At 37.2% G+C, this 23,474-nt stretch overlaps 1 protein-coding gene across 1 annotated transcript; it reads right to left on the reverse strand.

Moving 5' to 3' along the window:
- Nucleotides 1-950: 950 nt before the first annotated feature.
- Nucleotides 951-21,834, reverse strand: LOC127628878 (polypeptide N-acetylgalactosaminyltransferase 6-like). The gene is made up of 11 exons (XM_052105829.1): nucleotides 21,634-21,834; nucleotides 19,386-19,883; nucleotides 17,083-17,255; nucleotides 10,653-10,802; nucleotides 9,965-10,199; nucleotides 5,533-5,650; nucleotides 5,058-5,258; nucleotides 4,786-4,917; nucleotides 4,571-4,672; nucleotides 4,264-4,422; nucleotides 951-3,411 (listed from the first exon to the last, which is right to left on the reverse strand). The coding sequence occupies exons 2-11, from the start codon at nucleotides 19,859-19,861 to the stop codon at nucleotides 3,298-3,300; spliced, it is 1,860 nt and encodes a 619-aa protein (XP_051961789.1). The 5' UTR covers nucleotides 19,862-19,883; nucleotides 21,634-21,834; the 3' UTR covers nucleotides 951-3,297.
- Between the last annotated feature and the right edge of the window lie 1,640 nt (nucleotides 21,835-23,474).

Below are 23,474 nucleotides of genomic sequence, written 5' to 3' on the forward strand. Positions count from 1 at the left end.
TGTCATACCAGTTCATTTCATATTTGCCAGCAGGATAATTTAGTGATTCCTATATTTTCATGTAAACCTCAAGAACAAGAATAGCAATAACATATGTAGGTTGATTGATCCCCTGCATAAAATTGTATTTCAGGTGTCTTGTTCATTTAAATTATTTTATAGTTTGTTTTTTGCAGAGCAATAAATACATTTTTTTAATAAACTTGCTTGTTTGCTCAATTTTATGCAATCTTTTGTAATATTTAAAATAAAATAAAAACTGCTTTTCACAAGCAATTAAAAATTAAATCTGGACAAATGCAATGACAGTCAACCGCTTTAGTTAAAATATGGGCTACAGTAAAAAGCACTACATCCTCTGCCTAGGGCATGTTAATGGGAGTGCTTGACATACTTTAAGAGAGTGGACTCATTCCAATCAACAGTGTCACAGATGAAGTGATTGACAAGTGAATGTAGATGATTGATATATGTAGATGAATGATTCATATAAATGAATGTGCACATACAGGCTGTCAGTGAGTTTATATATAAAAATACTATATATATATATATATATATATATATATATATATATATATATATATATATATATATATATATATATATATATATTATACAGTAGATGTTGAAATAGTGTTAATGCCATTAAAGTGTCATGTATAGAAAACAATTTTGTGAAGCCTATGGAAAGAACTATATTCTTATTAGAAAAGATTATTTAAGTAGAAAGTAACTTGCTATACTATTTCTTTCCTAGAGTAGTCACTAATAGGAAGACGATCTCAAAAGTCATGCATATAAATGGTAATCTAAAGTGTTTGAAAAAGTCACATCTTCAGAATATATGTTGTATTGTAAAGATGAGTATTAGCCTATAATATGTAGGCTACATAGTTTTAAGATTCTGACTTAAGTCATTAGTCATGAAATCAACCAAGACAATGGAGTCAAACAATATTTAGATCTATTTTTCCACATTGGTTCCACCTTACAATGGATGTAAAGAGTAGGCCTACTTGAGCTACAGACTAATGACACTTACAAAAATGTACCATGGCCACCACGAGCCAAAACAGTTTACAATAACCTGTATGGTATACAACAGTGTTAACTAGTGTGAGAAATAAAATAAAATGACATTAACAAGCATCTTACTGTAGTCGCATTGGCATTTTGGTGGTTATTTTTGAAATTGGATATTGGTTGAATAAAGCCTTAAGATCTACACTGCAGTTTGACATTAGATAAAAAAAACCCAGCTAGTTCAAAAGATTGGATTATACTGTAGCCAACATGATGGATAAACAGCACCAACTCTCACGCCACGTAAAAGGATTAGTTCATCAGTGAAAGAAAGGATATTATCAGTACAACATTTCCAAGAACCACCTTGGTGGCGTAGTGGGCTAAAGCACATAACTGGTAATCAGACGGTTGCTGGTTCGATCCGCACATCCACCACCATAGGGTCCCTGAGCAAGGCACTTAACTCTAGAGGAATTGTCCCTTTAATAAGTGCACTGTAAGTCGCATTGAATAAACGCGTCTGCCAAATGGGTCGTTTTTGGGTCATTGTCGCGAACGAGTCTGCTCTAAAAGCCGGCTCTTGTAGGTGAACGTCGGTGAATATCAGTAGAGCCGAATCTATTGATAAAAATAGATGTATAAAAAAAATAAAGATATGAATAATCAAAAGATTTACATGAATATAATTAACGACAATAATAATAATAATAGGCTAATATAGGACTAAATTCTCAAGCGCACATTCGTTTTGTTCTCACGTGTTGTTCTTGTCAATCAGACACTCAGTGTCAACCAATGAACCAAAGATGCGTGAGGGAGGGTTGAGCCAACTTATTATGTTGTTCAGATTGTATTCGTTTGAATTGTTACATTTATATGCACTTTGTTTATATAGGCCTACGTAAAGTTAAACTTGAAATGCACATGTGAAATAGCATCCATATTTATATTTATTTCAATTTGTGGGATGCTGCAGTTTTACACATTTTTAATTATTTTTCTTTGATATGGTGCAATATTCCATTATGCTGTTCAGATTGTATTCGTTTTGAATGGTTAGATTTATGTGCACTTTGTTTCTATACAATAAAAAGTTATACTTTAATTTTAAATGTTTAATATCATTCTTTTTCATAGCAAACCAATGCATTTTAAATACATTGTGGTTAAGGTAGTGTATGATTTCTATTAGCAATTTAATTATAATTTTTTTTCAACACCAATTATAGTGAAACTATCGCAAACTGTTTGACTTGAAAAAAATACAAAACATTAAAAAAAAAAAACATAAAAAAAAAAAAATGAGAGTCATTTCGGTGAGCCGAGCTGAACGAGCCGGAATGCCCATCACTAGGCCTACTGCCAAGCCCATTTATAAATATCGCCTGCCACCTACTGGCGAATATGAACATGCCATGCTGCAACACTTTTTCCTTTCTACCACAAAGCTAAAGTGATTATCACTTACAAATTAAATTGTATTTTAACAGACAGACCCCTCTAACTTGTATGTATATGACTTTCATATGATTTTTAATACTGTAGAAACATACGTGATATACTTCAAACAGTGTATAAGTGCAAGTAAGCCCCCCACCCCCCCAGAAATCTGGGTATTCAAGGTTTATGATGAATAATCTAAAGGGTCATTAAAAGGGAAACCATCTAAGTTCAACTTATATTTTCAGAGTAAGATTTTCCCCCAAAAGAGCTTAAACTGAATCACGTGATGGGAGCCACACAATGCTACCACATACAAAAAGATGGCTTTGAGGAGCTGAAAACTCGTCCAGCCATACAGCAATTTACTACCTCTGAAATACAGCCCTCATTCCCCTGCAGCAAGTGCAAATGATTTACTACGTACAAATATCACAAGTGTTGTTGGCAAGAATAGCCACTCATTGGCCTTAACACTAGCAAAGTTCCAAAAATAGTTCTTAAAGAAATAAAACCTACACCATTTTAAAAACCAGCAGTAAACAATCAAATAAGACAAAATATATAGCTTTCAGTAAACAATCTTGCTGCCGGATTGTTCACTTCCAAAGCTTCAGTGGATGTGCATGATTTCCCTGAGCGTCTTGAGCACCACAGTGCGATCACAATGTCTTTGGAAGGCAAATAATATGAGCAATCCACTCCACTCCACTCCACTCGATCAGGCTTACAGGGAGTTTGACAACTTTGAGTTCAATCAGCCTAGGCTGTGGCTGCTTTGCTCCAACATGGGAGTGAAGGTCATTGTTCCTTGGAAGAAGGCAGAGATCAACTGAAAGCCCAGTGCTGGTGAAGGTCTATTGGATTGCAAGGGCTCATTACAACTTGGTCTCCCTTAAGGTGGAGACACTTTCCAGAGGAGGGATTCTTCAACAGTTGGTCCTAAAAATTAGTAAGAGAGAGCAAATAGTAAGATGTTAAAGGCATAGTTCACCCCAATAATGAAAATGTGTCAATTTTTAACAGCATATGTTTTAATAATTTGAAACCTAGCAAGCATCTATTTGTGGAATGTTTTGCTTGAAAAAGTGTATTGGTGCTATATTTAATATGACTGCAATTTGGCTAGATATTTGGTTATATAAATGCAAAGACATTATTGTCCAAATATTTTTGGTGCCAAGACACCAGTGATTTAACCAAATAAATAAAAAAAATAAAAAAGTAAAACTATAGGGGATCCAAATCCAGTGCTTTAATCAATGTATTCTGAAGCGATCCAGTTGGTTCTGTGTGAGAACAGACCTAAATAACAGGGTAATTCCTTTTTCACTGTACACCTTGACATTGCAATCTCTAGGCACAATAATGATTTCAAGCTTGATTACACTTCCTAGTGCTTGACGCATAACGCTAGATGGCGCTATAATAAGTATAAATCAAGCTTACAATAGACAAGGACACAGCTACCAAGATGTACAGTGAAAAAACAGTTATATTTTGGTCTGTTCTCACACAAAATCAACTGGACCACTTCAGAAGACATAGTTTAACCACTGGAGTTTGATGGATTATGTATATGCTGCATGTGCTTTTTGGAGCTTTAAAGTTCTGGCCACCATTCACTTGCATTGTAATGACCTACAGAGCTGAGATATGTGTCTGCAGAAGAAAAAGTAATTCACATTTTAGAAGGCATGAGGTTAAGTAAATAATAGAATTTTCAGTTTTTGGGTGAACTAACACTAAGAAAAAAAATATTCAGTAGCTGATGTGCTGTGACAGGACACTTACTTCTGTAAACAACCACTCTTGTTCAGGAGTCAAACTACTGCCTCTACCCTTCAATGTACAGAGCTCAATCTTCACTTGTGTGGGAAAAGGAGTTGCATGCAGGCAGAGCTGCTTTCCAATGTTATGCCTCAGCTCATTGTGTGATGTATATTCAAAATACTGGGAAAAAACATATCAATTTGAACTTCTGTTCTATTTGGAGCATTAAAACATGCTAATGACCATCACATTTTGTTGTAAGAGGACTTTCACTTTAAAAAAAAACATATATAATATCAATGTCATTATGACAACACTTTAGCCATACCTGATTGCCACCCATGTTGTGACATATATACATAATCATAGGCTTTCCTCCATTGTTACTCTCTCCAACATCCAGACAACGCTGGGCCCCAAGGTTTTTGAGCTAAACATGAAAACATCTAATTAAAATTAATGCTTAGCTCCAGACTAGGCTTTAAAATGTATTATCATAATCATCATCATCATCATGAATGTTGTGTGCACAAAATGACTTACTGCTCCAAACTTGACAGGGGTCAGATCAGGTACAAATGCCTCTGGGTAGACATTGGTGAGGTACCAAGAAAAGTTCTTACACTGCAAGCTTTCTCTGAGTTTCAGACGGTCAGATATATCACCATAGTTGTTCTAAACAACCATACAGGAAGCAAAGTCAGCAATTCTTCTCAGGTCTTGGCAAATAGCCCCAGATTCATAACCATGAATAAAAGGAGAATCCCATCTCCTGGGGTAATTTCAATAGCCTAAAAAGTAAATGTAGTGCTTACATCTTTGGCCATTTTAGCTGCATTTTGGTTGCGTCGGTAGTAAATCAGCTTGTAGTCATCCATCCACACCTCAGCCAGGCGTACCTGGTTACGTGTAATGACCTCTGTACCTTTGGGGAAGGTGTGAGGACTCTTGGTGCGGAAGACGTGACCCACAACTGAGCATGGGATTATCTCTAATTGTCCACCACACTGCCACACCTAACATTACAAAACACACAAACAAACTTAAAGGGATAGTTCACCCAAAAATAGAAGAAAAAATAAATCTGTACCCAATGACATTCTTTCATGGAACACAAAAGGAAAAGTTAGGGTTAGTCACCATTCACTTCCATTGCATCTTTTTTGCAATCTGGTCTGGTAGTCAATTGTGTATGGAACAACAAGAAGGGTAAGTAAATTATGGGAGAATTTAATTTTGAGTGTATTGTTCCTCTTGGTTCATAAATACAGCTGCAAATTGATAACTAACCCTGAAGGACATCTCCACATTTTCACCACCCCAGATCTCCATCTTGTCATCATAGGTTCCAATTTTCTCAAAGTAGGCCTTGGATATGGAGAATAAACCACCAGCAAATGTGGGAGTTCTAAAAGGGAGAAGAGAATAAAACAGGATGATAAGAGCTGGAACTGAAGCCACAACTGAAGTTTTTGTTGAAGATGACCATATGAATGTAGCATGGGCTCTTATATGACAAATTACACTAGTTTACCTTAGATTAGCGGAGGAGAAATACAATATCAGTAATCTCTTTAAATATTCGGTCATGGCAACCTAAGAAATGAAAGTTGTTCATTTGATACTTGAAGGAAACTTGATACAGCCAGTCTAGTTCTCATTCATAATAATGTAATTCACAATGGTGAAGAAAAAAAAATATCCAAGAATTAACTTAACACATCACCATGTAGCATTCTACTATTGACAACTCCGCTTCCATTATACTTCAGTTTTTTCCAGAACTGCTTGGCATAGGGTGAAAGGTTTGTGGAAAGATGCAGTTTGTTAAAAATGTTTGTTAAAAATTATGCCCTCTATAACGTGAACTGTTGGACAGTATTTTTCATTTGATAATAGCTCTAGAATTTGGGTTTCATCATAATCCAGTATAGTCATCAATAAATCACATTCAGCTTGATAGCGTCTGGTCAATGGTAATGCTGTTAAACCTATAAATAAACATGTTGCGATCAGGTGCGGACACAACATAGAATTTGTACCCCTATTCACATTTACTAGTACGTCTGATGCTCTCCTAATAGGGTGTTTTCATGGGCATGGATTATATTTGTGAATAAATGTTCACACGCACTCCATTTACGCATGTTTGGTATCCACGAACATATAGACGTTTAACTAACAAATATGGGGTGTACGAAGCGTTTATGAAACAGGAGAAACGTTTTTGTGAGGGACCATTTTACATGCAAAATACTTCGAACACACACACACACACGCAATCACTTTGTAAATGAATCAACCAATATAGGAATCAGTGTTATACATCATACACAGAAAAGGCAAGTATTCTACTTGCTTCCAACAGACAAAAGAAACCTACAGTGCATTCATAAAGTATTCAGACCCCTTCATTTTTTTTTCTCATTTTGTTATATTGCAGCCTTATGCTAAAATGCTTTAAATAATTTGTTCATAAATCTACACCCCATGCCACATTATAATAAAGCAAAAACACAGATTTTTGACAACACTGACATAAGTATTCAGACCCTTAATTCAGTACTTAGTTGAAGCACCATTGGCAGCGATTACAGCCTCAAGTCTTTTTGGGTATGATGTGACAAGCTTTGCACACTTTGATTTAGGGATTTTCTACAGATCTTCTCAAGCTCCATAAGGTTGGATAGGGACCGTCAGTGGACAGCCATTTTCTGGTCGCTCCAGAGATGTTCGATTGGTTTAAAGTCTAGGATCAGGCTGGGCCACTCAAGGACATTTCACAGAGTTGTCCCTAAGCCACACTTGCATTGTCTTTGCTGTGTGCTTTGGGTCATTGTCCTGTTGGAATGTGAACCTTCAGCCCTGTCTGAGGTCCTGAGCACTCTGGACCAGGTTTTCAATAATGATAACTCTGTATTTTGCTGCATTAAGCTTTTCTTCAACCCAGACTAGTCCCCCAGTCCCTGTGACTGAAAATCACCCCCACAGAATGATGCTGCCATCACCATACTTCACCATTGGTATGGTATTGCACAGATGATAAGCGGTTCCTGGTTTCTTCCAGATATAATGCTTGGAATTGAGGCCAAACAGTTCAATCTGTGTTTCATCAGGTCAGAGAATCTTGTTTCTCACAGTCTGAGAGTCCTTTAGGTGCTTTTTTTGCTAATTCCAAGCAGACTTTCATGTGTCTTGCACTGAGGAGAGGCTTCAGTCTGGCCACTCTGCCATAAAGCCCAGCTCAGTGGAATGTTGCAGTGATGGATGTCCCTTCTGCAAGTTTCTTCCTCTCCATGCATGATCTCCATCAGGTTCTTGGTCAACTCTCTTTCCAAGGCCCTTCTCCCCTGATTGTTCAGTTTGGCCAGGTGGCAAGCTCTAGGGAGAGTCCTAATTGTTCCAAACTTTTTCCATTTAAGAATTATGGAGGTCAATGTGCTCTTGGGAACCTTCAATGCTGGCTAAACATTTTTGTAGCCTTTCCCAGATCTGTGCCTCAAAATAATCCTGTCTCTGAACTCTACAGGCAGTTCCTTTGACCTCATGGCTTGGTTTTTGCTCCGATATGCATTTTCTGAGACCTTAAATAGACATGTGAGCCTTTCCAAATCATGTCCAAATCAATGGAATTTGCCACAAGTGGACAAAGTGTATAAACATCTCAAAGATGATCCAGAGAAATGGAATGCACATGAGCTATATTTCAAGTGTCATAGCAAAGGGTCTGAATACTTATTAAAAAGAAAAAACTGAAATATCGCATTGACATAAGTTTGCAAAAAAACAAACAGGTTTTTTCTGTCATTATGGGCATAGAGTGTAGACTGATATGAAAAAATAATCATTTAAAGCATTTTAGCATAAGGCTACAACATAAAATTTGAAACAGGGTCTAAATACTTTATGAATGCACTGTATATAAACCATCAAAATGCATGTACACATACACTAAGCACTAAATGTCTAAGTTTTTTGTACTTTAATTTTGAAGTATTTCTAATGCAAAAATCTGTACTATACATATATAAATAAATAATTATTATATTAGGCATTTACGGATGAAGAATTCTGTATGATACGTATCTGTTCATGTTCATTATACAAAATGTAAAAACAATCATGAAAAAAAAAAGCATGACTGATTGTTACACTTATTTTAGAATTTTTATAAAGCCCAATGACCTATTTCAGTGACATCACTTTTCCCCGCAGCTGCCATATTTGTGACTATCAGTGGGAGGAAAGCATGGTGGTGAATGGAAAAAAGACCCAAAAAACAACATCAATAAAAATTGCTTTTATTCCATGCCAAGTCCCAGGAAATGTCATGCAGGTCTGAAGACCGCAAAATTATTTCTGAACTTTTGCGGACAATTAAAATGTTATCCACGATTCATCTCCGTACACCAGCGAGTCTGATTTGTGACCAGCGAGTAGACACGCCCACCGGCACATCACCGTAACCATCTCTCATTCAGAAGTTACAAATGCTTTTGTTGATTTCGGGTCTGATTTAGTCAAAGTATTAAAACAGGTCTGTGATGGTCTCATCTGTATGAATGTGAGCTGCTTTTTACTCATGAAGAAGTTTTTTTTCGCATCTCACAGGGCAGCACAATAAAAGGTATATGGAATATTGGTCAAAAACATGGCAGCACAGTCATACAGTGATGAAACAGGTCAATAGGAAGGACCAATTTTTGGACTGCATTAAATGCTCTAAAGCAGGGGTGCCCAATACGTCGATCGCGATCTACCAGTCGATCGCAAAGGCAATGCTGGTAGATTGCACAAAATTTAAATGTACTTTCGTTAAATTTTACTAAAAATAAATATAATGTCTTTCCTTCTTTTATTTTCTGTCTGACTTGCACTTGACGAGTAAATGTTGACCAGGTGAGGTTTTGTTTATTCAGTTGCCATGACAACTAGGTTTGCACATACGGGCCTTCCAAGGACTTCTGAGAACATAGCACGAAATCGCGTTCAGTTTTGCCTAATCCGGTCAGTAGTATCGCAATTTCACGCTCTGTTCTCAGAAGTTCTTGGAAGGCGCGTATGTGCAAACCTAGTTGTCATGGCAACTGAATAAACAAAACCTCACCTGGTCAATATTTACTCATCAGAATAAGGTAAATGCCCTGGCTATTGTAATCTATTGTGCTGTAGGTGTTTTGGGTTTAGTTTTAAAACTGAATGATATCAACATTGAACATTATTATATTTCTTTTTTATTAATTAGAAGATTCCATTTAGGGATACATGCAGTAGTCCCAACAAGCATTTTCTTATTTTAAATGAAACTGTGTTTTTTTTTTAGTTGGTAGATCTTATTGAGTTGGTCATTTAAAAGTAGATCATCACACAAAAAAAGTGTGGGCAACCCTGCTCTAAAGGATTTTTGAAAAGTCATTAAATATTTAAATTGTTGCAATTGTGTTGTAAATTTATTTCCAATGGGCTATATCTGTTCTGTTGAAATGGCAGAGGTCAGCAAATGCCAGAACTGGATTTCTTTTTCCAAAATATTTCTCTCAAAAGTAAAAGAATCATTGAATGGAACAATACAGAAACCAAAATAGTGAGGAATCAGAAATGGAACCACAATCGTTAAACTACATTCGATTTCAATCCCTAATTAATAGCTTAGCCACTTTGTGAAACTTTGCTATGGCACTTCTAATTAAATGAAAGGTTCAAATGAATGTGCATAACTCACTTTACTGGGTAGGTCTCATCTTTGCGTTTCGCATTCTCATAGTTAGGAATTCCCTCCCAGCCAAATGTGAGACTCCAGTCGAAGTTGCCTCTGTTGTGGGCACGGGCATTTGACATGGGCTTGTGGAACTGGAAGGTGTTTAAGTCAATGGTTGTGATTTCGGGGCTCACCACAGCAGTAGGTTCCTCAACAATTCGAGCAAGGAGAGGCTCAAGCCAGCCATGGAAGCACTCACCTTTGACAACAAAAGATATTAGGAGAAAAAAATAACTTCACACTTTAAAAATGTGCCAATCAAGAATATATGCTGGTATGAAGCATTACCATTTTACCCTAAAGGTAAAATATCAGAAACATTATGCATCAGATGTCATATTTCTTGGCCTCAATGCTTAGGCCAATTCATGTTTTTTTGCCTACAAGTCTCAGAGTGATAAGAATCACATACTAGCCCCTTTGTTTGTTCACACAAAAAAACAACAACCGATTTAACTACCCCCAGCTCATGTCTGTGTACCTGAGCTGTAGATTCCTGAAAAACTACTACATGCAAACTCATCTGATCAGCCACAAAATATAATAAGTCTGTCAGCTGTTAATGATGTACATACAGAAACCGGAATCTCTAGTGACAATGGAATTGTAAAAATCGGGCAGGGTAATTTCTGATATGTGATGCAATTCATACAGTGGGCATCCAGGAAGGTGAGGATATCCCCCTGGGCTTTGCTGGCTCCAAGAAGCCTCGCCGTGATGAGGCCCTTCCTCTCCGGCTGACGCACAACCCTCACGACCTTCAGTGACTTCACATACTCATCCAGCTTACCATGTAGGTGGTCTGCAGGAACACAAAACAAAATGCAGAAGAGCAACGATGAATCATTAGCTCTTAAGCAATTATTCAGCTTGTGTCCCGACTTAAGGTTTTAATAAACATGCTTACTAACAATAAAGATGACAAAATCAACTTTTAAAAATACCTCTAAATGACATTCACTGAATTAAAGGGGGGAAAATACTTTTTACAAGTTTAATTCAGTACAGAAATCCAATTTTTGGTTTTTGTCTTGTTTTCCATTTAGAAAATGTCTACAAATCCTTAAAACAAGATAAACTGACTTGAGAAGCAACATAAGATATTTAGACTTGAGTTAAGAGAATGTATCTTAAATAAACAGTAAGTGTATTTTGTAAATAAGTGTATTTTTTTAAATTGGTCTTACTTCTGCGAGTGCAGTAAAGACAAAATATACTTATATTCAAGATCTATTCTCTAAAAGCAAGTCTACATATCTTATATGCGGCTTCTCAGGTGAATGAATCCTTTTTTAAAGGATTTAGATATTTAAAAATATTTGTATTTTTAATATTATATTCAAAATTCTCAGCAATGTTTTTCTTCTGCCATGTAGTTGCTAAAAAAAATGTACATTGTTTTAAGAGCTTTACATTTTTATATTGGAAAACGAGCCAAAACAAAAACAAAAACATATTTTGTTACAGTGTGTAATGGGGGCGAAGACTCTCTCTCACCTTTCTGTTCAATTCAATCCATCTTTAACTCGTAAAAAAAACGATCTCGTATTAATAAAGCTGCATATTGCCAATTTTCTTCACGATAAGAAATGCACAGTGACACATTTTATTATTCAATATGTCGCGAGCCAAAACGGTATAATCCACCTGAAGCAAGCGTGCGCACTCGAGTGATGAGCGTCACCGTCTCGTATGTAAGGAGGCGTCCTCCGGAGGTCGCATTTGTCGGCCGCATACGTCATCGAGGCTTTCTTATTTATTATCTATTGTCAATGCCTTTTATTATTTAAATAATAAAGTAAAAGAGGTTAGATTTTAACCAAAGTTTTACATGGTATAGCCTATATCCAGCTAAATGTGTATTAATAGAGATTTAATTTGGATAGTGATTATTCCTGATTTTTGCTCAACAGAAAAATTATCTATTGTCCATCTTTTTTGTAACTGTGTATAGGCCTACTCTAAGATTTCTTGGGTGGATATGGAAAATTTGATCAGAAGGAAAACCAAAACTATATTTAAGCTAAATAATTTTGATATATGTATATATTATTCCAATTACAATACTAATTTTATTATTTTTCTTGTACAAATTATTTTGGGGAAGTTCCACATAAATAAGAAATTGTCAGGGTCCAAGCCAAATTTCATTCATTTTCTCCAGGAGATCAAGAACTGCAGCACCTGTCTGGAGAATATTGTCAACAAAAAAGCAAAACAGACTAGTAGTATTTTTCGTGGTTACTTTTTTGATTAAGGAATTAATGTTATGTACACTCTGGTATATTTCTGTACATCTCTGAATACTGTTGTATATTATATTCTGTTAATAAAAAAGACACAGCCTCGTGCGCATCAGACGGATGCAGTTTCAAGCTCTCCCTTAAATAGATCTGGACATTAACACAACTCATAGAAGAGGCGCAGACCGCACAGAAAACGTACAAACTCCGAAACTGGCATTTACATGATCTGCTTCCGTATTATTTGAACTTTAATAAAGCTATAAATCATTAAATATAACTGCATTTAAGATGCAACGTCGGGGTGTTTCCTCTAAAGACGCTCGACACTAATGTTTTGCTTCAGCGGAGCTCCAGCTCCACTTATTCCACATCGACAGTGCATAAGTGTTTATTTACGTAGTATTTTTGCATTAGAATTCCCTCATACTTTGCGATCTACATTACCTGAAACTGTGAAAGTTTAGACTTTGTACCCAATTCTTCCTCTCCTCAGTAAGACGCGAGCTGCAGTGCTGCTCTCGCGCGCCATCAGTACAGTTTAATGTAATCTTATGTTACGAAAATTGTCTACATTTAATTTTTTGTTGTCGATAAAGTAGACTGATCGTTTCAGCTCTCAAACCTTTCAAAAGTGCATGTAAACATACTGAAGGCTACTACGTCCGACTGGTCAGCAGGTTTTTAGACATAAACACTCGGCAACTGCGGATATTTCATGCAAAGTGATGGGTGATTTATCCGCCACAGTGGCAGATAACCTGTAAGACATCTCAGAGTGACATGACAAGAAATGCCGTTAGACACAACGACGCGTAGAAGAAACACACTTGTTTATATTTTGAAGAACAAACTAAGAAAAGCTGTTGATGCGCTCAGTGGCGCACTGCCTCTCATAATGGAACATGCGTATGCATAGAGTTCTCACTGCTCCGTTTCAGTCGTCTGAAAACAATTTGCAAGAACCGTGTCACCTAAGAGAACGCAGCAAATGATCTCGGACCATTTCAGAAGGGGCATGGAGTTTGGATAGCCTTTTCTACAAAGCAGCAATTTAAAAACATATGTATGAAAATAATCAAAGTAGCTGGTAAAATTGGTCATTCACAGCCACTGTGGGCATACGCTGCTGGTCAGGATGCTCAAACAAACTGGGCAATGTTTGGATAACACAGCAGAGCCAGTGTTTACGCTTTTTGGAGAAAATTAACCGATCAACGGCTTACTAGTTGTCCCTGCATATTCAAGCTGGAATAGAATTATAAAAAAAATTAAAATAAAATAAAAGACAATTGAGCAGCAGGGGCCCCACTCCAATTGAGCTTTAAGTACACACAGCAGTTGTTAACTTCTGTTTCAAGTCAACTGTAACTTATTGACAGCAGCTCAATGTGACTAATTTCTTTATCTAAAAATATACACAGAGCTTCAGATCACATGTTGCACTCATGAAACATTTCCTGTGGTGAGAGTTCAAGCAAGCTAACATTTATCATTATCGTTAACATTATCTTATTAGCGCTAACAATGACATATCCTTTAAAAATACCATCAGAAAATTCTTATGTACATCTCGTAATTTCAGAAAACTATTTTCAGAAAACTAACATGAAACTATTTGGCATTTTGCAAAGAATGAAAATGAAATTTCACATCTACAGCGGCAAGAAAAAAAAAAGTGAACCCTTTTGAATTAGCGTTTTTTCTACATTAATTGTCATAAAATGTGCTCTCATCTTCAAAGTTGCAAGAGTAGACAAACACTGCGCTTAAGCTAACACACAAAAAAAATTACAATCTTTCACGCCTTTATTGAACACATCCCATTAACATTCACAATGGGAAAAGTGAACTAGGGCCGCAACGACGCGTCAACGTCATCGATTACGTCGACTATGAAAATACGTCGACACGAATGAAATGCGTCGACGCGTCACGTTCATCATTTACGTTTAAATATCGAGTAATGGCGGCTTCTGCTCCAGCTCATGGTGAAAATGACAATCTGACTTTATCACATAAAGCCAGACCACGATCATCCAAAGTATGGGAATACTTTAAACTACAGCCGAACAGAAAGGTGCTTTGTTCACTATGCAAAGCGGAAATGTCATACCATGGCAGCACAACTGCTATGAACGAGCATCTTAAAAGGAAACATCCTGTGACTCTGCGAACTCAAAACGACGAGCCAGCTGGGTAAGTAGTAGGCTTTATTACAGTGAGTTTTTGGAGTTGTTGTTGCGGTCATACCTTCTTTTTTCAGCTATTACAGCTTGTGTGCTAGTTAATAGTGTTAATTGCTAACGGTGCAGATGTAATTTATTGGCCCATTCGGCAACAATAAAATGGACTTTCATTTATAACTTCAACTTAAATCTGTCAACGAAGCCTTCAGTGCATTTAAATTGCCCATTTTTAAAAGTTGTGTATGCACATGTAGACTAGAGACATGCACTCCCGCGGGACCCAACACAACATAGTGCGCCGCGGGATCTGATGGCCGAGTGCGGGCGGTAATGCACTCGTGTGTGTGCTGGTTGCGGGAGAATAAAACGATTCGCGGGACTCCCGCAAAATAGAAATCTATAAATTGAACATCTCAAAACAAATAAATTGTCATTCATTTGTTGCACAAAAGCAACAAGAACAACTAAAACAAAATAGATAGAAACGATTTACAGGCCAGGGTCTATGTATAACATGTTTGCAGCGTTTAACAATGTAGCCAATCACAGACATATGTGTTGATTTCTTGAACGCAATGGCCAATCAGAAGCATTTAAGATGGAATCTCCTCACCGCTCAAAATTGACTTTTTGTTCAGTGCTGAATTCTGCATACTGGCAAATCGATATAATGAAAGATTCATTGTGCAGTCAGTTTCATTGATAATAACAGATGTCCGCTTTTTAGGAATTATTAAGGGAGAAATCCGTCCCGCGCATGTCTCTAATGTAGACTTTAAAAACAAACAATAACGTTATATTTACATATTAACAGTAGCCTAGGCTGTAATCTAGTGTATTTATTTATTGTTTATTTGAATAGGGACGGATACAAAAAAAAAATTCAGAAAATTAATTAATACAATTTTAAATACTAATGTAGAAGTTGTACTTATTTATTGGAAAGTTTGCCAATGGATAAATCGGCTAATCCCAAAAATATGCATTAGATTAATCGGAAAAATAATCGTTAAATTAGTCGACTAATCGAAGAAATAATCGATAGATTAATCAACAACAAAAATAATCGTTAGATGCAGCCCTAAAGTGAACCCTTTGATTAAATAACTGGTCAAGCCTCCTTTGGCAGAAAGAACCTCAACCAAGCGTTTCTGGTAGATGCAGATTATAATTTTTTAGGAATTTGACAATTTTTCCCTTATAGAACTGCTTCAGCTCAGCCATATTCTGAGGATGTCTGGTGTGAATGGCTCTCAAGGTAATTCCACAGCATCTCTGTTGGGTTAAGGTCTGTGCCCTTACTGGGCCATGGCAAAAGTTAGATTTTCTTTTTTTGAAGCCATTCTGCAGTGGATTTACTTCGACGTTTAGGGTCATTGTCCTGCTGCATCACCCAACCTCTATTTATCTTCAACAGGCACACAGTCACCCTAACATTATCCTTGAAGTAGGATATCGTGATAAACTTGGGAATTCATTTTTCCCCTCAATGATGGCAAGTGGTCCAGGCCCCAAAGTAGCCCCAAATCATGATGCTCCCTCCACCATTGGGATGTTATCATGTTGGCGATTTATGTGGTGCCCTTTTAAAGCCATACATTGTGCTGCTTGTTCTTTCCAAACAATTCAACCTTAGTTTCATCAGTCCACAAAACATTTTCTCAGTAGCGTTGTGGAGTGTCAAGGTGGTCTTTGACAAACTTCAGGTGCGCAGCAATGTTTTTGTTGGAAAGCAGCGACTTCCTTCGTGGTGTCCTGACATGGACATCATGTCCGTTTAATGTTTTCCATATAGTAGACTCAGGAAGAGATGTTAACAAGTTCCAATAATTCTAAGTTTAGTTGTCACTTTAGGGTTCTTTTTACATCACTGAGCATTCTGCAGTGAGACCTCCTCGTCATCTTGGCTGGACGGCCACTTCTAGGAAGAGTAGCCACAGTACGAAATCATCTCCATTTATAGACAATTTGTCTAATTGTTGAAAGATGAATATCTAAACTCTTCAAGATAACTTCGTAGCCCATTCCAGTCTTATGCAAAGCAACATTTCTTGGTCATAGGTCTTCTGAGATCTCTTTTTGTGAGGCATGGTCCACATCAACAGATGCTTCTTTTGAATAGCAAACTTAAACTTTTTGAGTGCTTTTTATAAGTCAAAATAGCTCTAACCCACACCATCAATCTTGTTTCATTAACTGGATTCCAGGTTTGCCAACTCCTGACTCTAATTAGCTTATGTTGACATCATTAGCCTAGGGGTTCACAAACTTTTCCCAATAAAACTGAATGGTTGAAAGATGTATTCAATATGTACAGGAACAAAACGTATGTTTGTTCATTATTGTTACTTAGATGAAAAACAGATTTTAAGACAAATGTATGCATAAATACATGTAATGCCAAAGGGTTCACATACTTTTTCTTCCACTGTATAATGATTATTTTAAAATGGTGTTGCATTGTAAGCATCACAAAAAAAATATGTAAAAACATGGTACGCTATATGTCATTATAGGCCAGGCTTACAATGTAACATTATGTTCTATACAATATTTTAATAGGGGGTCCCTGATCCACCCAATGCCTCTCACCTCAGAGTGTGGTTAATTTTTACAGGAGATATAGATAATGTGATAAAGCCATGGTCACCTGCTGTGCTGGCATCATCCACCATTATGATTTCCTTGAGGAAGACTGCTGGGGAGGTGTGCAGCACACTGTACACAGTACGCAGAAGTGTTGACCATGCCTCGTTGTGGAAAACAATGATCACACTGGTGGTGGGAAGAGGAGGACAGCGGCGAAACTTTCGTTCAACACACCTGTAAGACATGTATTGTGAAAAACTGAAATCATCTTGGAAAAGATGTACTGTACTTTCAAAAATTACTTAAAGGGGTCATGACATGAGAAACCAAATTTGCCTTGATCTTTTGGTATATAAGAGGTCTTTGTATCATTAAAACGTCCTGCAAGTTTAATATTGTAAGACGTCCTCCACATTCTAAACGAATCATTTATTTAATCAAGCTCAAAATACAGCTCGTTCTGGATTCATGGTTAGAAGTGACGTGTCGGTTAGAAGTGACGTAACAGCGTTTGCATATGACCGCCTCCAGCACAAGATAACTACGCTTTAAGCGCAAGACAGCTACGCTCATTTCGTATCGCCGTGCGCCTCACAAGTGTTCAGTCGATGGACAGCGAGCTCTGACAGAGACTACTTGTGCACAGGAAAATTACGATGCCACACAGATGTGCTGTTCCTGGCTGTGGTCAAACAAAACCTCTGAATAAGCTGCCGAAAGATCCAGACGTCAGGGAAAAATGGATGCAGTTTATTTTTTGCGGACGTCCCAGTCACGGCAGTGTTAACTTAAGCGTTTGTTCTGTACATTTTAAGGATGACTGTTTTGAGAACAAATCTCAATATGATGCTGGCTTTGCCAGAAAACTGTTGCTCAAAGATAAGTCCGTGCCGACTATTCTGGGAACAACGACGACGCAAACTGTAAGTAGGCCTAATCTATTTTAAACTTTAAACTACTTTTTAAAGCGCAATTTCATTCATTATGAATAATCACAGTGTTTTTACTTAGTTTACTTGCATATTGTTCTGGCTGGGGGCGTCAATAATTGTTACATAGGCACTGACGTTAGCCAATCATAACAGTGGGCGTTAACACTGAAGTCTTAAATGGAAAACGCCCCCAAAACAGACTGTTTGAATCAGAGGATGAGAAACAGGGTGGGAAAAGGTCATAAATCACTAGATTTTAAAAGTTTTTCTTAAAAAAAAATATATTAATACTATAATTGCACCTAAGGGAACATAATAATACAATAAAAAAAACCATGTCATGACCCCTTTAAGTGTAATTTGTTAAAATACTTTACCAATCCAAGCTAAATATGCAGAGTATTCCAACTAAAAGTAATCCAATGGTAAATTCTGAAAAAGTGTCAAGTTTGGGGCAGAACTAACAGTTTGCTGACCAATGGCAGACAGTATTAGGCAACTCATTAGTCAATATGTTTGCAATTCTGCAGCACAAGTTTTGAGCTGCTTGTGGCACAGAAATGACACTTCAGCATTAATCTTATCCAGAAGCCCTGAGCTTTGGAAAGTTGCTGGATAAATAAAATCCACAAAGAAATGTCATCAAAATGTGGAAGACAATACTCTGAAACACCATTCCCTAACACATGTTTAAACATTGGGTCTCTTAGTATTATTCAGACATATCAAAATGAGTTTTTTTTAAGACCTGTTACTCAGCACAGAGTATGAATATTATTGGCTATACCTTGAAACATAATGCCTCCACCTACTTTTAAGAGCACCTGAAATGCAACGTGTGAAGGTCTGATTAGAAAATGGCTTAAGCTGCAGTACAGCAAAGACTCTATAATGAGTGTTTGTTTATGCATCATTTATACAGCCTGAGTCCCAGCCCTTGAATCAACAGAATAGTCTATACCTTAGAACCTGTCTTAATAAATAAAAAAGGATCAGCATAAGTTAAAAGGTATATAAACTGCCAGCAAACATTAGAACAGATAATGGGTGCTACCCAGAAGACCTATATTAGTCCACCCAGAAATAAAAATTCTGCCATCATATACTCACTCATGTGGTTCCAAACCCAGACAGCTTTCTTCTCTTGAACACAAAGGAGACATTTAGGCAGAATGTTAGCCTTAATTGCATGGAAAAAAGATTCAATGAAAGTAAATGGTGACCGAGGTTGTCAACATGTCCTTTTGTGTTCCACAAAAGTAAGGGTTTGGAACAACATGAGTGAGATAATACTGACAATTTTAATTTGTGGGTGAACTATGCCTTAAATTCTATGAAGGGAATCATTATTATGCTGGATTTGTTGTTGAATTGCACAAATTGTTCGTATTCAGCATTTTCTCATGGTGCCAAACAATGTGCCCATTCTTACTCAGGCGGGCGGGTGTCATCTCCGAGACTGCGGTGCAAGGAGATCCGGTCGCTGGCGAACTGGTTAAAGCAGTGCCTGGTCATGCCATCTTGTTTTTCCTTCTCCTCCTCTGGAGACATGCTGGCTTTCTGGAAAGCTTTGCCATCAGCTCCGAGGCTCTCAGGGTCCTGTGGAGGTCTCTCCATCCATGGTTTGAGTTCTGCTTGCGTATAGAAGCCGGAGGGGCAGTTTCTGTTAGGTGTGGGCAGTAGCTCCACTGGTGGGGGCTGAGGGGCTCCAATTTGGAAAGCAAAATTGTTGACTGCCACCCGAACCATCTCAAAAACTCTCTCCTTTTTGTCTGAGAGATCTCGCAGCCAGGGGTCCTGTAGAGAAGCGCTGCCAATGTCCCTCTGGAGCACCACCAGAACCACCATGAAAAGTGTTCCCCCTAGAACAGCAAGCTTCAGGGGGGACATACGTTGCCTCAGACGCATTCTTTTGGTTGAACTTCAACACCTGTGAAATCAAATTTCAAACATGGCTCAAATAGGAAAATCAAATACTACTTAAAAGAATGGTATGAAAATGATTTACTCCAATGTCTTTCAAATGCTGTATGACTTTCTTCCTTGGAAGACAACAGGGTTTTTTTTATATACATATACACACATATATATACATATATATATATATATATATATAAAAAAACATGGTTTAACTCAAGATGTTCTTTTCCATACAATGAAAGTGAATGGTGACCATGGGTGTAAGGCACTATTGTCAGTTAATAACATTTCAGTCTGTTCCACACAAAAAGTTATCAAACAGCTTCCAAAGACTTGGATTATAGTGCATGAGTCATAATAACTACTTTAAGAATGTTTAAGGTGCTTAAAAGGAGCATAACAGCTCCTAGTGTATGGAAAACAGCAGCGTGAACATTCTTCTAAGCTACTTCTTTGGTGTTCCAAAGAAAAAAAGAAAGTCATATTGGTTTTGAAAAACATGAAGGCAAGTGACAGGAGTAAATGATCACAGAATTTGCATCAAATTAATTTTAATGACCCTTAAGTGTTTCTAACAGCAATAATCTGTTACACAAACCAACCAAATACACTCCCCGGCAGGGCAGGCCTAGCCCCACTTCTAATTAGCAGGTAAAGTCTGCACTGTGGACTCTCATGTGGAGCACAGCAACGGAGCAAACAAACCTCACCTGACAACAAACACCTTTCTGCACCTGATCCTTCCTTTGCCCTGCTTGATCCACGTGGCAGCGGGTGGCTCATGGAGTGCACACTCCCACTACATTTAATAGGTGACGTTGGCGGCTTTGCATAAAATTAACAACAGTGACACGTAACCTCTGATTGGACTAACTGAAAAAGACATGGTTTGCATCTTGAGTCAGACAAGTGGCATGAGAAAAGCACATTCATGCAATAGTGGGTCATCCTTAAGAGAGGACTGGTGTATTTAAGAATAAAGCATTGCTATGACTGTTCACTTCAAAGTTATTAATATTTCCAGACAAGGAAATGTGATGAAAATGGAAATTCCACATAGGGTTTTAAAATAAATCAGTAACTGGTGCTTGACAGCACTGACTTCCTCATTGCCCATGACACCAGTCTATTAAAAACATCTACATCACAAATCCCAAGACGTGCAGGGGCCAACAGAGACATTCAGATCAACTGGTACGGTTCATCTGCATAGGGGTTCAGACTTCCTTAACCTCTCAACCAAAACTGGTTCTCATACATGGGGGGGAAGGACATGCGTTTAAACGGACATTCTACGGTTACATTCACACATTGTGTTGTACACGTACTTGGTAAAAAAAAAGTACCTCCCCTGTGAATTGTTTGACACAATTTCGCAAATCATTGAACTGAAACTACAAGCACTTCCTCAAAGAGGAAAAAAGTATTGGTGCCACGCAACATGCCAACCAAACGAAACAAAAGGATGTGTGTTATAAGTTAAACATTTATACAAGATGTAAAGCATATACGACCACACGTGTGTAGTCTGGGCATCATATAAAATATTCAGGCTAATAACGATATAGATATATATATATAAAGAGGGAGAGAGTCTTTATATGGTTGTTTATCACAAAAATAAAAAACGCTCTAAAGTCAAGGAAGATACAGCGTGGTTAAATTTCATTGACAACAATGATGGACAAAAATGTCTCGCGTGTAATTACGTTAAGTCGAAATTAATAAAACTCTCATTTGATAAAATCTTTAAAGTTTACCTGTGATTAGATCAGTCAATCAGGTACTGCTTCCAGAAGGTAGATACTAGAAACAGTTACGCGTTTTATCACGGCACTATTTGTTTGATCTGTGCTGAGTCGATGGACGGATATCGTTACTGTAACTTCGAGTTTCTTGAGGTATTGGGTTAACCAAACGCGCGACAGGTTTCACGCGTCCAGCCTCCCGGCTTCCCTTTGAACGCAACAGGTGCCATCATTCGCTCAAATGATTGTGAGTCTGCAGGGTCCTAAATCCGATAGGTTCCTCTGGTTGAAGACGCCATGCGTTTTCTCTGTAAATTGGCGTTCAATGGGGAGAAACGCCTTGCGCATGCGTTTTATATTCTGGGCTCATCAGCTTGCCTGTAGTATGAATTTGGTCTTCCATTGCCACTGCCTTGGTACATTGAGCTACGTCTAAGAAAAACGCTTAATGGAAAAAAATATAGCCTTTCCCTTGGATTATGGTGTGGTTTTGGCAGTAGACTGATGTTCATGACAAGGGAAATTTGTGATAAATTAGTTTTTTCCTGGTCGTTGTTTTATGCTGCCTTCACATGAACCTGGGAAGCTCATATCTCCGAGTGTGGCATTGGTTAATAGCCTGTCACGCATTCAAGTGGGAAACAAAAGAGGGAAGTTAAATAAATACACAATTAATGACTGCAAAACTCTTTTTCGGTTGTACTCTAAAATTTACTTAAGTGAATATACTTGCATCACTTATACACAACATATATGATTTAACGCATGTATCGAACAAATTATTAATTTATTTGCTTAAAACAAGCCACGAAGGGTATCATTAGTTGACTGTCATATATATATATATATATATATATATATATATATATATATATATATATATATATATATATATATATATAATTGTATATTATATAATTAATAACAAATTAATATTTTTGAAAGAAAGTACAGAAGTTCAAACACAAGAGTTTTCAGTTATAGACCCCCTTGCATAAATTCACTGTTCAAATTCAGGCACGATTTATTTCATCTATTAGTCTAATGTGTCTAATAACAGGGTGTTTACTAAGATTAAACGAGTAGTATTCTGCTGGTTATGAGTTCCTAACATGGCAGCCCCCATGAGTGGACCCTTGTGTAGAATAAAACAGCTTTTAAAAGGTTGCTGATATTGACTAGAGTCTTCATCTCCTGTGAGTCATCAAGATTATATAAAGTTGTTTCAAAATTGCAATTAATTTCTTCAAGAGGATTAATTTTCTTTTTAATGAGAAAATTTTACTGAGCGCTCCTTTCATGTTAACATTCTTCTTCCAAAGCTCCAACTCGGAAACTCGAGTATCATCTAGAATTCCCACTCTTAAATATTACTTTGCTGGGTCATTCATTACTCCACTTGAAGGGCACATTAGTACATTCCAACAATTCGGTGACTGTTTGACATTTTGGTTTTGAAACTTGTGAAATATTAAATTAACTTTGACAAGTATCTCTATGTTTCATCATTGAAGATACATGTTAAAGATTTTATTAGTCATACAGGTCAAGCCAATTTTCCACAAAATTCAGATGCCCATCCAGTTAAAAGGGCAGCAGGGTCAGGGTGAACAATAATGGGGTGGACATTCAGGGAATGAATTCACCACTACATGGTCTGTGAATCTCTAGCGAACAAATTTGTAAACTTATATTGATGATTTTATTTCTGATAATATAAATATATTGATATTTAAAAATGTTATACATTTTCCATAGATCTTCCCATAACTGGGTTGTTACTTGACCACATATGACTAACAACCACAAAGTAAAGGAACAAAAATAAAATAAAAGGGTTACAAACTTCATAT

Source organism: Xyrauchen texanus, chromosome 35 (assembly GCF_025860055.1).
Source record: "Xyrauchen texanus isolate HMW12.3.18 chromosome 35, RBS_HiC_50CHRs, whole genome shotgun sequence".
Classification (NCBI taxonomy): Eukaryota; Metazoa; Chordata; class Actinopteri; order Cypriniformes; family Catostomidae; genus Xyrauchen; species Xyrauchen texanus.